The sequence below is a fragment of the Punica granatum genome, chromosome 2 (genome assembly GCF_007655135.1).
Source record: "Punica granatum isolate Tunisia-2019 chromosome 2, ASM765513v2, whole genome shotgun sequence".
NCBI classification, from domain to species: domain Eukaryota; kingdom Viridiplantae; phylum Streptophyta; class Magnoliopsida; order Myrtales; family Lythraceae; genus Punica; species Punica granatum.
The window spans coordinates 11,601,065-11,616,181 of record NC_045128.1 but is presented as its reverse complement, the minus strand read 5'-3'; the positions used below and the strand labels follow the sequence as shown (position 1 = coordinate 11,616,181).

Here is a 15,117-nt window from a genome sequence, read left to right as displayed (position 1 = left end):
TCAAAACTCGATTATAGAGGCACGAATTAGAGACTACAGTCGCAGGTTTTGCTGACTTCGTGTGTATTGGATGATAGGCTTATAACACATGTAGGCCAAAGAACATCGGTAGCATTTTGCAGCAAAACCTGAAGGAAAAAAACGTACTTTTGAAAGGCTAGACCTATATGTCGTGCAAACAAGTAACGCAACCTATAACATATCAAGTGTAGACAGAAGAAGAATTCTTAAATTAGACTGAAGATAATGTCTGGTTCTTGCCCTTTTCAATTCACAATCATATATTCTTCTTTGTTTAATGATAACAGAGAGAGAGGGACAAGAGAGCTGGTTTTCTCTATTGATCTTGAATATTCCGAAACAAGACTTCTTCCAGAAAGAAATGTTCAATCTGCAAAGTGGATAGGGTGTGTTTATTTTTTTAAAAAATTTCAACTCAACTCTACTTATCTTCAATTCAACAACACAATAATTACTTATTTTTATTTTTAAATTTTTTTATCATTCAATTCAATTTTTAATATTAAATTCTCTCAACTATTCATTACTTTTTCACAATTCAACAACACAATCATTACTTTCTCTCACTATTTATTACTTTTTTCACGATTTTTTTTCATAATTCAATAATATAATCATTACAAATCAATTAAAACCAAAACTCAACTCAACTTAACTCTAAATCCAAACTCACTCTAAGAGTTGCCGATTCAGCTGATGCAAGAATATTTTCCAATTGTCAGTCATAGTCCTATGCCGGGATGCAGCTCATGCTCATAATAAAAGATTTGGATAGGAAAAGAGAGAAGGATATTTTGTTTGACTAAACAGCTAGAGGAAACCTAGAATTCATATACATGACATCCCTCATCGTGCCTCCTATATTGGTAGCATTCACAGATAATCTTTTGCTCAGTTGACATCATATTTGGTTTATTGAAATAATTATAAAGAAAGAACTCGACGTATGAAAATGTAAATTAAAGCAGCAATGACAGTCTAAGCAGAGCGCATCATGCCTAAATCAAAATATGTGTACCTGTGAATGTGATCAGTGGATGGGTATAGATGATGATGAGAGTTCAACACGTTCTTTAGCACGCCTAAAACAGTGACCTGATCCTACCAACACCGAATCTGAACTTTGATATTAAATTCTTTGACCAAAAACTTCAGAGAAGTCGTATATGAACATGAAATATACCCCTTAATAGCCCGTGCATTGAACGGGCAAGGCAACTAGCTCTAAATATTATAGGGTGTACCCCGTCCACGTCAGGAGCATTGGGAGTAGCCACTTGCAACATGCCGAGTCAGCAAGACCTGCAGTCCAGGACCGCGCTGGAGGATAGGGCAACATTTCCAACCATTGCCACGTCATCAAATGAAAGCCAATATAGTCGCACGTGGCATCTCGACCCTTTCCCGTAATTTCCTCACTGGCAGCTATCCACTGCGGGCAGTCGCAGCACACCGAGTGTGGAACTGGCCAAGTCTTTTCTCCTCTTTCTCCTCCTCCTCGTCAGTCCACGGAGAGCTACAAACGCAGCCTTCCTCCTCCACCCGCCCTGCTCTCCTACCAGCCGAATCCGTGAATACCTCCGCCGGAGCTCGCGTTCGGCAGTCAATGTCGGCCTCTGAGACCGCTGGTGAGAGAACTGTCAGGCACGCCTTCGGGAATGTCCTCGCTTTCTTCATCCTCCTCCTGATTGGCGTTCTCGCTTTCTCGATCCGTCTCTTCTCCGTAAGTGCTGTGATCTCCCCTGCCTTTATCAAATTTCACGATCTGACCCTCTCAGTCGTGATCTCTTCCTCACTGTTTTCGGTTTCCAATATACTCTTCTTCAGTCCAAACGTCTTGTACGTTCATCAGTATGATAGTTTCTCATCGGAATGTCTCTTCTGGGTTCATTATAGATAGTTTTAGAGCTTTTTATGGATCCGTGGTCGTGAAAAGAATCGAGATTTTCAACAACAATGTGACATTAGGTTCAATTGCGACTCGCAATCTTCATTTGCTTTCTTTTCCGAAGACATAAGGAGTTAAACCACGGGCAATGGCTATGATATACTTGAAAAGTTTTTCTATTTGGAACATATATGATGAAGATTGTTCAAATTTCTGTTTTTGACTCGCAGTTGACTTGTATCGGTAAGTTGCTGCAATCTCATTTTATGTGTTGATTGAATGTATCAACAGGTCATCAAGTATGAGAGCGTCATCCACGAGTTTGATCCTTACTTCAACTACCGAGTGACTCAGGTATGAGCACATGAAGTAAAGCTATATTTGCTAGCTTTCCGAACCTGCGTGTTCATTTTCCATTCTGTTAGTTTGTTGCATTACTGAGAGCTGGATAGTGATCTGAATGTCTGCTGTTTTCAGTTTCTGACGAAGAATGGAATATATGACTTTTGGAATTGGTTTGATGATCGGACATGGTAATTTCTTTCTTTAGTGGCAGTTTTGTGCAATGTTGTTACTCATTTCGTGGATGTTTTGTTTGACATCCTAAAGGTGTTCTTTTGCTACCTAAGGTACCCACTTGGTCGTGTGATTGGAGGAACTGTTTACCCTGGATTGACATTAACTGCTGGCACTCTATGGTGGTGGGTTCTTCAGATTCTATTTTAGTCGTGTAGCTCTTAGAACATTGCCTTTCTTTTCTGCTGTTGTGGCTTTCTTTAAATGTTTTGAGATTTTATTAAACAATAAGAGAGAAGGTTTAAACATTGGCCTTGTGGTATAAATATTTCGCTTATATTCAGCTAAGTGGGTGAGAAGAAAGAGGTTGCTGTCTGCATTTTCTAGCTGTAAAATGAAAATGGTCAAACAACTGATGCCTGTTTTAATAAATCTACTTCATCTCAGGGTGCTAAATTCCTTGAATATTCCTCTTTCGGTGGAAACTGTATGTGTATTTACGGCACCAACATTCTCTGCTTTTGCTTCATGGGCAACTTACTTTTTAACTAAGGTTGGTAATATTCCTATAATACATCTATCATTTTTCTGTTTATTTTCTTGTTATTTGACTATAAACTCCAATATGCTGATGATGTTTGGCTGTACTATCTCAGGAAGTTAAGGGTCCTGGTGCAGGATTAGCGGCTGCAGCACTGCTAGGAATGGTAAGTTGAACCGCATTGCTGAAATGCATCGCCTTTTGTTTTTATGAAATTACATCTTAAGCTAGTAGTAGAGCTGAGCCAATCATATGCTTAAGACATTGAAGGCAAACTTGACCATTAATGCGTTCTCTTTGTAAGCATGTATGACTCTTAATGCATGAGTAAGCAGGAAGTGATCAAGGATTTCAAAATTGTCAAAATGTGGTCTCTCTTAAGGTCTAAGCTTAAGAAAAGTGCCCCTTGCTTTCTTAGTTTTGATGACAGATATAATTTGTGAAGTACTTCTAAGGCTAGAAGTTATATCCACCACCTATTTATCATTACATAGCATTTGAATTGTTTGAATTGACGAATTTATACTCCATTCTGTGATATTCTTGTGACAATCCTCCTTTCTAGAAGTGAGAAGTGTAGTACACTTTCCCAACTTAGTGATAGTAAGAAGGTTGCGAGTCCGAATACAAATGATTTCTAACTTAATCCTACAACTAACTCATATTTGATTTTCTTTTTGAGATAATTTTGAGTGTCGATGATATGGTATCTGCAGCCTTTCGGTGTACATGTTCAAGATGACACTGCATATGCTTGCCATGTCTCTTTGATGACAGAATTCCCGTTGGAATGGTCTTTATTGCAGGTCCCATCATATATATCTCGATCTGTCGCTGGAAGCTATGACAATGAAGCTGTAGCTATATTTGCATTGATCTTCACGTTCTATCTTTATATTAAGGTCAGATATGGGTGATTTCAACAAAAACATACTCATAAAGTTAACATTGCATTTTTTTTTTATTTGGAGTTTTAAATATTCATTTCATTGTACTTGTACACTTGCACCTGTTTTCTTACATCTTTATATTGTTCTTGCAGACACTAAATACAGGATCCCTCTTCTATGCCACTTTCAATGCCATATCCTATTTCTACATGGTACCCATCCATTCTCTGTCGTATCTGTTATCATATGGATTTGGTAGGAATCGTGTCCTCTTGTGTGGAATTTATCTCCTCAGACATATATTATTATTTTTTCTTTGCTAGGTTTGTTCATGGGGAGGATACACCTTCATTATCAACCTGATTCCCATGCATGTGCTACTGTGCATTGTGACTGGCCGTTATTCATCTCGACTCTATATCGCTTATGCTCCCCTTGTAAGCCATTTTCCTCAAATTCTTATTATATGTAGGCTCTTAGATCAATGGTCTGAAGATGGAGTTTCCAAGTAGGGTTTGGCCACTGTAAGGGGATGATTTTAAAAATTTGCATGTCGTTTTAGAAGTTTAAGATGTGCTTTATGGCTTGAAAGAAATAAGGGCCTAATGACTGTTAGTCTGTTACGACAGATATTAAATGATTCTAGTTCTGTTTGCATATTACATTACATAGGCAAAAAGTTCAATTTCCACTGAGTGTTCTTCAACAAAGTTCATTTTCACAAATTAGGCTCTTAGTTTTAGTTGCTTATAGCTTGGCAAAATTCAAATGCAGGTTGTGTTGGGCACATTATTGGCTGCATTGGTGCCTGTTGTGGGGTTCAATGCAGTCATGACATCAGAGCATTTTGCATCATTTCTGGTGAGGTTCTCCTGCTTGGTGTTGATTTTAATAATTACCCTTTTAATTAATGTCTTTTTCATTAGTCTTATAAGAATAATCTGTAGAAACATCTGCAGACTGTCATCCTTCATCACTTTACTGGATAGTTTCCTGCTAAGGGCATCCATTATGAACCCTATCATGTAGCTTAATTTTGTAAATGTGGTTACATGTTTAACTCAATCTGAAGATTAATAATTTCTGAAGAAAATGATCACTCTGAGGCAAAAGAGTTTTCATGTGAGGATCTTATCTCCGAACAGGAAATTCGATCAAGTGTTCCCCATCCTTCACTATTTTAGTATAATTAGTCTTTGTTTTATATATCATGTATTGGTATCATGGACCTGTGTTTGTATCAAATGCTAAACGATCTGTTTTCACACTTAACCATGTTAGTTAGTACAGTTTGATATGTTATGTTAAGCAATATCACTATCATTATTATAGAACTTAGTTGATACTCCTGCTTAAATACCCTTAAAAGAACTTTCTTTTTATGTACTCAATCCGCTTCATATTACTTGTGTTTTCAAAGTGGTGAGCCCTTATTGCCGATTTTCAAATGCAGGTTTTCATCATCATTCATGTAGTTGCTCTGGTGTATTATATTAAAGGGATACTCTCCCCTCGAATGTTCAAAGTAGCTGTTACACTTGTGCTCTCCGTTGGCATGTGAGTTTCCTTCATCTCCATCTATGTTATATCTTCTTCGCATTTTTGGTGCTCTCCAAACTTCAGTTGGTAACACATCCTCTGATTATGAATCATGTAATAAAGCTGATGTCCCTTGTTTTCCTTCTATTGGTTTTGCAGTGCAGTGTGCTGTGCTGTGATAGCCATCCTCATAGCAGTGGTTGCTTCTAGTCCAACCAAGGGATGGAGTGGTCGAAGTTTGAGTTTGCTTGATCCGTAAGTGATCAACATTCTCTCTCATATCAATGTCATCCCATAATTTTAAATGCTCTTTTGTCTCCTTTGCTTGAAGAGCACCAGAGAGTGGTATTCTGATTTGTTCCTGGATATTCTAAGGCTTTTACTAATTTATCCTTTTTTGATTTGACAGAACTTATGCTAGCAAGTATATACCTATTATTGCTAGTGTTAGTGAACATCAGCCACCCACATGGCCGTCTTACTTTATGGACATTAATGTGTTGGCTTTCTTGGTTCCGGCTGGCATTATTGTAAGTTTGATTATTCTCATGGTTGATTTGTATATGTCTAGCTCTTAAGATTACTGTACTTGCAACTAATGCTGCATTTATTGAGCAGGCATGTTTTCTCCCCTTATCTGATGCAAGCTCCTTTGTGGTTCTCTATATTGTAACATCAGTATACTTCTCTGGAGTGATGGTAAGAATGCCAAAACCATATTAAGGTGTACTTTTCTTCTTCCAAGTTTCTTTGAATGATCGTCTTTGACTCTAATTGCAGGTTCGCCTTATGCTTGTGCTTGCTCCAGCAGCTTGTATTATGTCTGGAATAGCACTTTCGGAAGCTTTTGATACTCTCACGGGTTCAATCAAGTTCCAGTTACTAGGATACTCCTCTGTTAATTCCCAAGCTGCTGTGAGTGTTTTTTCTTTTACTACTTTTGTGTTTTTTTCCCTTCCTTTCAGTTCTTAGTTCTTTATAACCATATGTCATTTTATCCAACTGGGGACTAAACCGCACAATATCTTTTGCCCAACAAGGCAGGGGATGCTAGTCCTGATAGCACTTCTGCACAAAGCAATGCACTGAAGCCTGATAAAAGTGAGGAGACAGCAAAGGAAAGGACATCTAAAAAGAGCAAGAAGAAGGAGAAAGAGAGAGAAAAGGAGAAAGAGCAGGTTGATCAGTCGTCTGTGCAGCCCCGAGCTGGAAGGAGGCTTCAGGTTCTCCCTTTAGAAGCATCCATCATCGGTGTCTTTTTGCTCATACTGCTCGGCGCCTTCTATGTGGTAAGTGGACTTTCTTCTCTATAATTACAGTGAGTTAAGAGCATACTTTCTCATTTTGAGTAACAACTAAAAGTTTAATAATCTGTTTTATCATTCATCAATGTATTTTTCTTTTTTTAATAATTTAACCCAGATCTATAGACATTAAGAGTGCGTTTGGATTTAGAGTTGAGTGGAGTTGAGTTTTGGTTTTAATTGGTTTGTAATGATTGTATTGTTGAATTATGAGAAAAAGTGTGAAAAAGTAATAAATAATTGAGAGAAAGTAATGATTAAGTAATTATTGTGTTGTTGAATTGTGAAAAAGTAATGAATAGTTGAGAGAATTTAATATTAAAAAATGAATTGAATGGTTAAAAAAATTAAAAAAATGAAAAAAAATAATGATTGTGATGTTGAATTGAAGATAAGTGGAGTTGAGTTGAGTTGAGTTCAAAAATTTTCAAAAAACAAACACACCCTAATCCTTTGTTTGAAATGGAGGGAAAGGAATACAAAGGCCCCCTCCCCTCCCTATCCTTTCCCTCCATTTCCTTCCTATCCAAACACAACATAAGAAAATTCGCAGTTAGACTACAAGGACATTAAATGCATTATACATATTATATATTTTAGCTATGAGAATATTAACTGTGGTAGATATACTTATTATTATTTTTGGGTTTTTGGCGACAATTCTTTTAAGTTATTGGGATATTTTTAGAAAGTTTGAGATTATCATGGAAATTAGGGACAATTCAAGGTGGGTTGTAATTTCATATATGAATGGAGAAAATAATCATTGGTAATAAGAAAACATTTCAAACTATTACATTTTTTAAGTTTAAATAATTAGTACTTGAAGATTTCGAAATAAATACTATATATCCATACTATAAATAATGCACATAAATTTTTTGGTCTTATTAAAAATAAAATAGATAAAACATTTCAAAAACTTTACAACAAATTTCTTTTCCTCTTTTGACAATATTTAATACTTGAACTCTGTTTAATAAAAAATTATATGTAATTCTTTTTTTATTAATACGTAACTTTCAGAAATTGAATGCATTTTTTTCAGTGGTGAAATTGAATGCAATTTTTTAAATAACTTTAAGAGACCACAATTTTAATTATAAAAAGTAATAAATTTATGAAATTCTTAAGCCTATTTTATAACAAAACAGGAATTAAATAGTAGATTTATGGGATATTATTGCCAAAAAAATATTATGTAACCATTAGTAATCTAACCAAAGGAAGAAACATAACAGCCTCATAAATCAATATGAATTTGCTTAAATTTCCAAATTGATATTAAATTACTAATATGAAAATTTAATTATTCATGAACAATTGACTCTAAAAGTTTTGATTTTTACAATGTCCATTTTTCTTACATTTTATTTTTATATATGAAATTAATTTCGGAAAATACATAAAAATTATTTAAAATAAAAACTAAAAAAATTAGCAAAAGAAAGATCGTTGATGAAAATGAGCAAATCATAAAAAGCCATCAAACTTGGACTTAAAGAAAAGCATAAGAACTCAAGGAAACAACTATTATATATATCACGGAATCACAGATAAAAAGGAATTACCATTTTTCTATTAATATTACTGCCATATTTTGCAGATCTGATTAAACAGGTTTATGTAGCATCAGCTTTGTATTTAAATTAGACCAGCAACCAAATCATGTGAAGTAAATTACACACAAATAGAGTTTCACGTCATAGCCAAAGCCAAAATAAAAAGAAAAGATAAAAATTTTCCATTTTTTTCCCCAAAATTCTGGTAAAAAAGAAGGGTTTCTAACTAAAAAAAATAAAGCAATTCATGAAATAAAATAAAAAAATTAGAACAATACCTATGTATAATACTTGAATAGAAACTCCATGAATAAAATTCCGAAGTAAGGTGCATAGAGAAATGCAAAAGCAAAATCCTCACTGGTAGTAATTACTATTTATTGTTATAATTTATGTTACATCCTAATACTAATTACTATTACTCTTTTTGATGGCTTTAATATTGAGAGATTATATATAGTGAGTTTAGGGAATAATTAATTATAATAATTCTTGTGATCACCAATTCTTAAAGTGAACATTAATAGCTTGATATAGGGAAATAAAAAGGAAACACTAACTTTATCAAATTCTTTTAGCGGATAACTTTATCATGTTTACTATTTTAAAATCTCTTACTCAAATGAAATTAATGAAACTACTTGAAATTCTAATTAATTTGGGAGAACAGGGTATATGAATCTATATATACACGTGAGTTGCAAATAAAATAGTTAATAATTAAGAGAAAAACATTTTTAGATTATAAAAGCTTTTTTTATTTTAATATTTAAATTACGTCTTAATGGTAAAAATGGTCCATTAAAGAGATGAAAATAAATTTTAACTGAAGGGGTAGAATAAAAAAAGGTCCATCGAAGAGTTGAAAGTAAATTTTAATTGAAAGGGCTAGAATTAAATCATATTTTCAAAATTGAAATTATTGTGGAAGCATTTACAATTTCACCCCATTTATTGCGTTTGTTGTCAAGTTTATATATATAGATAGAAAGATTCAATTAAAGGCTAGTACAATCGATATATGAATTTCAAATTTTTTCTGTAGAATTCATTCTTTAAATTTAGTTGACGTATATAGCTACAACCATTGCTTTTTAAACTCGCTGACCACAAAAAGTAAACTTAATTGGAAAAAAATAAAAGTGTACTTGATAGATATAGATTGTTAGCATTGAGAAAATATATATATATATATTTTGCTATTGATATTTTTTGCTTGAAAGTGTTACATAAACCTAGCTTAGTAGCTGCCCTACATTAATTTCTTTTTTCAATTTACTCTCTTATAGGATTTGTCATGTTATTTACTTATCTTATAGATTTGGCATAATGATGGGCTTTTGTGTCTTAAGGAACCTATAGCAAAATTTATACAATTAAAATGTAAAGATTACAATGCTAACTGAAATTTTCTCTCTGGCGAGTGAGCTATATTTTCAAGATATTTTAACGATGGTTGTCTCAAGAAATACGTCAAATTAGAAGTTAACAAATTTTAAAGTGGTTAGAAGCGAAATACACAAAAATTACATGAAATAAAACTACGAAATTGATAGCTAAAAGGACCGAGAGTAGATCGTTTACTCAATTTAAGAAAATCATAAGAATAATCAAGATCACACTTTACCTGAACAAAACCTTAAAGAGGCAAAGGTAGAGAAAATTATAACCAACAACTCAAGAAAATAATGAATATAATATGTATGTATATATATGTGTATATATATATATATATGAAGGGATCACTTTTTTTTTGGTGTAAACTGAACGAATCTCATTGATGGGAAAGTAATTACTAATCTAATATTTTTTACTATTACTGCCATATCTTTTAGTTTAGTTGAGCAACACCCTATGTAGCTTTAGTTGAGCAGCTATGGGTATGATGACAGCTTTGTACGTACTTTGGCATATCAAAGAGTTAATCAAATATAATTATAGTGTAATGCAGATTAACTAAAAGATAGAGTACCAGGTCCAAGGCCAAAACAAAAAGGAAACGAAAACAAAAAGATAATTTTGAAACAATGAGAAATTCAACTCATAAAGATTGATTCAAAAATTCTCATAAGAAAAGACGGAATTTTCCTCACTGAAAGCATAGAGGAGATTATCTTTATACCTCCGAGCTTCCACCCTGTATTTCACCCCAAAAAAAACATGTGTTTCTACTTGAACAAAATCTTCATGACAAAATTCCGAAATAAGGTGCATAGACAAATGGAAGAGCCTATCACCGAAGAAAAAGAAATGCAAGGGCCAAGCTCTCTATCTCTGTATATATATAGAAAGATCCTCACTAATTACCATCTGTTACAATATTTCTGTTGCATTTTATATATTAATTACTATATTTAATGGTTGTAAATGAGATGGTATAAATGGTTATTAATTAATTATAATGGTGAATTTAGACGGTATAAATGGGAATGAAAAGGAACATTTTAATGTTGGTAGGAAACTAATCAAGAAGGAAGAATATGACTTTAATTTTTATTTCAAATGTAGAAAATCTTTAATATTTATTTCAAATATAAAAAAATTACGGTTCTATCCCTATTTAATAGTCGGGATACAACTTTATATATATACATATATATATATATATATATAATATTATAGTCGCATGGGTCTTAACTTCTACAAGTTTATGATCAAATTTTCGAACCGAGTCTATGGGTCTCCGCCTATAACTAGTAAGAATCTCAAGTTTCATAACCTCGTATGCCAAAAAGGCGTCATTAGTTCTGAAAGTCTGCCAAAGTTTTTCTCTGTAATCTTTAATGCTTTTTAGTGGAAAGCTAAACAAAAAATTCATTGTAGGGTGGAAAAGGAGATATATGCCAGGAGATCCTGGTCCCCAACTTTGTTCTTGCTTAGTTAATGTTGTTCTAATGGCACATAACTATTGTCCTTGCAGGTTCATTGCGTCTGGGCAGCAGCTGAAGCTTATTCAGCCCCATCAATTGTCCTGACCTCTCAAACGCAAGATGGGGGGTTGCACGTTTTTGATGATTTTAGAGAAGCTTATGCGTGGTTGCGTCACAACACAGAGGTTGATGATAAAGTGAGTTGCCAAGGTCAATAGAACTGGTATTTGCTGACAAGATAAAATCTTTCACCAAATATAGATAACTGACCGATAAAATAAATCTGTGCTTATGCAGGTTGCATCATGGTGGGATTATGGTTACCAAACAACAGCAATGGCAAACAGAACTGTCATTGTAGACAACAATACCTGGAACAACACACACATTGCAACTGTTGGAACTGCGATGTCTTCTCCCGAAAAGGCAGCGTGGGAGATTTTCAACTCCCTGGATGTAAAATATGTCCTTGTTGTCTTTGGAGGTTTGTTTCCTTTTAAAACATGCTTGTGTAACATTTTATCTGTAAAGTCCCATCTTGATAAGCTGAACATTTTAGGTCTCGTGGGATATCCTAGTGATGATATCAACAAGTTCTTGTGGATGGTGCGCATAGGAGGGGGCGTCTTTCCTCATATCAAGGAACCCGACTATTTGGTAAATCTTGTTTGTTTTGCCATTGATTAGCTCACTTGACTCACAATCCATCATGTTCACTACACCAGGACTTAGTGAAATAAGTGTATTTATTTATTTTTTTGTAAACTGGCATTAAGGAACTATTGGACTAAACAAATTTGAAAGCATTTGCTTGTAAATGTCTAAACAGTCCTGAGCAAACGCCCCGCGTGGAGTGGGATGTTTTGCGGATGTGATTTATACTGGAATTGATTAAATATACCAATATATACGAAGAGTGAGTGAAACGGGTGAATCATTTTTCTTTTTCTCGGTCTAAATTGAATATCTCCTTGCGCTACTTTCTTAATACAATGGCCTATATATGTGTAGTTTTAGATGGGTAAATATAATATTCAGAAATATTTAAAAGAGAGACGGAAAGAGAGGGAGTTTTTGCACATAATAGCAATATGTATTCTCCCATATGCCTTCTAATGACTCCTGTTCTTCCTTCGACCCAACGGAGGCACAATCTTCTCTGTTTAAAAATGCATAATCATTTTCACAGATGTGGGCTGTCAATAACTGCTTTATCTTCTTTATATTCTTTTTCATATGAAGCGAGATGGGCAGTATCGGATTGACTCTCAGGCCACTCCTACCATGCTAAATTCCCTGATGTACAAGCTCTCATATTACAGGTTATTGCCGTACCTTTTGTCCCATTGAGAACTTGATCATTCAAAATGTTGCCTATTGTTGGTATCAGAATAGCAAAAAATTCCTCTCCATTTTTGTGCTGCAGATTTGTGGAGACAGATGGTAAAGGCTTTGATCGAGTCAGACGTACTGAGATTGGGAAGAAATACTTCAAACTCACTCACTTCGATGAGGTAAACTATGTCTTTTCATTTGTATGCGTTATTGCTGCCATAATCTACAGTCTTTTGATATATGACAGTATCCAATGTCCTAGCATAGGAGAACCCTATCCGACCTGATTGCGATGGGATCCGGAGGGGATCATTATTAATAAAAAGTTGCGATGCCCATGTTTAAGGTTAGAATTTATACTTGAATGTGCTGGTTCTGATTGGGTGTCTGACCCTTGCAGGTGTTCACAACTCATCACTGGATGGTTCGGATTTACAAACTAAGGCCTCCAAAGAACAGAATCCGCGGAAAAGCAAAGAAATCCAAATCAGTACGTAATTCACTTATCATCTCATGGTCAAAGGCTTTTCCAAAATTTAATGCTGTATCTGATCGACTCAATCCTGCAGAAAACGAGTTCAGCATCAACCTCAAAAAGGACTGCAAAGATCAAGAAGAACCCCTGGCAGTGAAAAGATTTTTGAGATTTTACAAGCTATTGTCTCAGGGTAGCGAAGTTGGTTTAGTCGGTTATATATTGTTGCAGGCGATCTTCAGGAAAGTCATCCCCTATAGAGACGTGGGAAAAATATCGAGGATTTTGCAGTACTGTGATATTTTAGTTTACATATCAGTTTTTTGTTCTCGCAGGGAGAGCAGGATAATAGAATTTGTGGGTCTCTGAGGTTGATGTCTGGCGCGCTAAATTGTTTAACACAGGAGCTGATTGTTTGTGGATTAGGGCCTCTAGATACAATGCTTAGTAAAGATTTTTGTAGACAAAAGTTCTTTCCAAATATTAAGTTAAAATCGAATTTTCCTCGCTTCTTGATGATATTCTAAAACTGACAGAGAGTCGGAATTTTCGATTTTCTGTTCAGCTTGATACTTCTGTTTGCTTTACCGAAGGCAAATAAATACTTCTTGTCGCCGCCTTCAACATAGGGTTGCTAGGGGTTAATTTCATCGGCTCCTTTTTAAGCTTGAACTACCTGAACTATCGAGCTTCAGTCAACTTCCTCAAGCAAGCCTTTTGGATATCATTTTCGTTAGTCATATATGGTCTGCAACTTAGCAAGACATTCTTAACTTTGTTATTATGAAGCCCGGTGGTGCTGGTCGATTGATTTCCCGAAGCATGTACAAAGTTTTATTGCCCCGGTGATCAATCGCAACAGTTCTTGATAGTAAGTTCAAATAACCTGAACCATCTATCTTTGATACCCTAGCCATTTGTTCTCGAAATGATGCTATATTCAATTTTTAAATTCTCAGATTAAAGGCATTTCAGTCATTTTAAATCATTTGGTAATGGAATTTAACTTCATTACAACTCCGCTCTACTTCATTTTTTTTTCCAAATTCAATAATATAATCGTTACTATTATATCTTTTTCTTCTATTTAATAATAAATCTTCACATATTTTTTCCTAATCATTATTACAATTAATTTTAATAAATTCTTTAACTTCACTCTATTTTTTCATTAATTCAACAACATATTCATAACTTTTTTAAAAAAATATTTTTATCCTTTTTAATAATAAATTCTCAGATATTCTTTTTCCTATCAATCATTACAACCTTATTTATATATATACAATAATATTTGGAATGGAGTGGAGCTTAACTTCACTCCATTACCAAATGCCACCATGGCCCGCACTAAGTGCGCGAGTTTTTAATCAATATTAGTTGTATTAATTTATCAATTTAACACATGAATTCTATAAATTTAATTATTAATTTATTTCAAATTCATTTCAATTAACATTGATAAAAATTATATGTATAATACCTTTTTTGGGTAAAAATATATATAATACCTTAAATAAGTTTTTTTACAAAATAATTAGAATAAATACATAATAAAAATAGTAAAATAATTAATTACATAGAAAAAAGATTGAAAAAACTGAAAGTGACGTTAAAGAGAGAGGAAGGAGTGAGAGTGGAGAGAAAATGGGGGAAATGAGATGAGCGAAAAAAAAATAGTGGAACGTTATTTTTATTATTTTACCGTTTAACCCCCATGTGATGGTTATTACAAATTCAAATATATAAAGGTAAAATCAAAAAGAGAAAATTAGACAAAGAACACTCTCCTCATATATAATAACTAAAGCATGATCCACGCTACGTGTGGTCCAAACTGAAATTTAGTTTATAAATTTTAATCACGCTATGTTTGGTATTACATAGAAAAATTAATTTGAAATATAGTGTTAATTTTTCTTGGAAAATAGTTTTTTTTATGATTTTCTCAAATATAGGTGAATCTATAAATAAAGATTGAAAATGACTTAATCCAAAATTGTTAGATAATAAAAAATAATAATTAATAAAGAAGTAAAAAAAAGAAGAAAAGATCGATCATTAGAAAAAAAAAGTGAGAGGGAGGGAGAGGAAAAATAGGACATTCCATTCTATTATTGTTCCCCGTATTGATGATTCTCCGTCCACTTCGTTATCTTGCAAATCTATATCTGTA

At 33.8% G+C, this 15,117-nt stretch overlaps 1 protein-coding gene across 1 annotated transcript; it reads left to right on the top strand.

The window, feature by feature from the left end:
• Positions 1-1,505: 1,505 nt before the first annotated feature.
• Positions 1,506-13,470, top strand: LOC116196742 (dolichyl-diphosphooligosaccharide--protein glycosyltransferase subunit STT3A). The gene is made up of 23 exons (XM_031526613.1): positions 1,506-1,744; positions 2,201-2,263; positions 2,387-2,442; positions 2,539-2,610; positions 2,873-2,978; positions 3,082-3,132; positions 3,773-3,868; positions 4,009-4,068; positions 4,180-4,293; positions 4,631-4,717; positions 5,310-5,413; positions 5,555-5,650; positions 5,805-5,925; positions 6,014-6,094; positions 6,176-6,310; positions 6,436-6,684; positions 11,182-11,328; positions 11,429-11,615; positions 11,691-11,788; positions 12,374-12,453; positions 12,558-12,645; positions 12,867-12,956; positions 13,036-13,470. The coding sequence occupies exons 1-23, from the start codon at positions 1,628-1,630 to the stop codon at positions 13,096-13,098; spliced, it is 2,361 nt and encodes a 786-aa protein (XP_031382473.1). The 5' UTR covers positions 1,506-1,627; the 3' UTR covers positions 13,099-13,470.
• The last annotated feature ends 1,647 nt before the right edge of the window (positions 13,471-15,117 follow it).

Excerpts from the sequence above, each read along its gene's own strand:
- LOC116196742 (XM_031526613.1), top strand. The coding sequence starts at position 1,628 with ATGTCGGCCTCTGAGACCGCTGGTGAGAGAACTGTCAGGCACGCCTTC. Across the intron at positions 6,685-11,181 it reads TGCTCGGCGCCTTCTATGTG|GTTCATTGCGTCTGGGCAGC; the intron begins GTAAGTGGACTT and ends TTGTCCTTGCAG. Across the intron at positions 12,957-13,035 it reads AAGCAAAGAAATCCAAATCA|AAAACGAGTTCAGCATCAAC; the intron begins GTACGTAATTCA and ends TCAATCCTGCAG.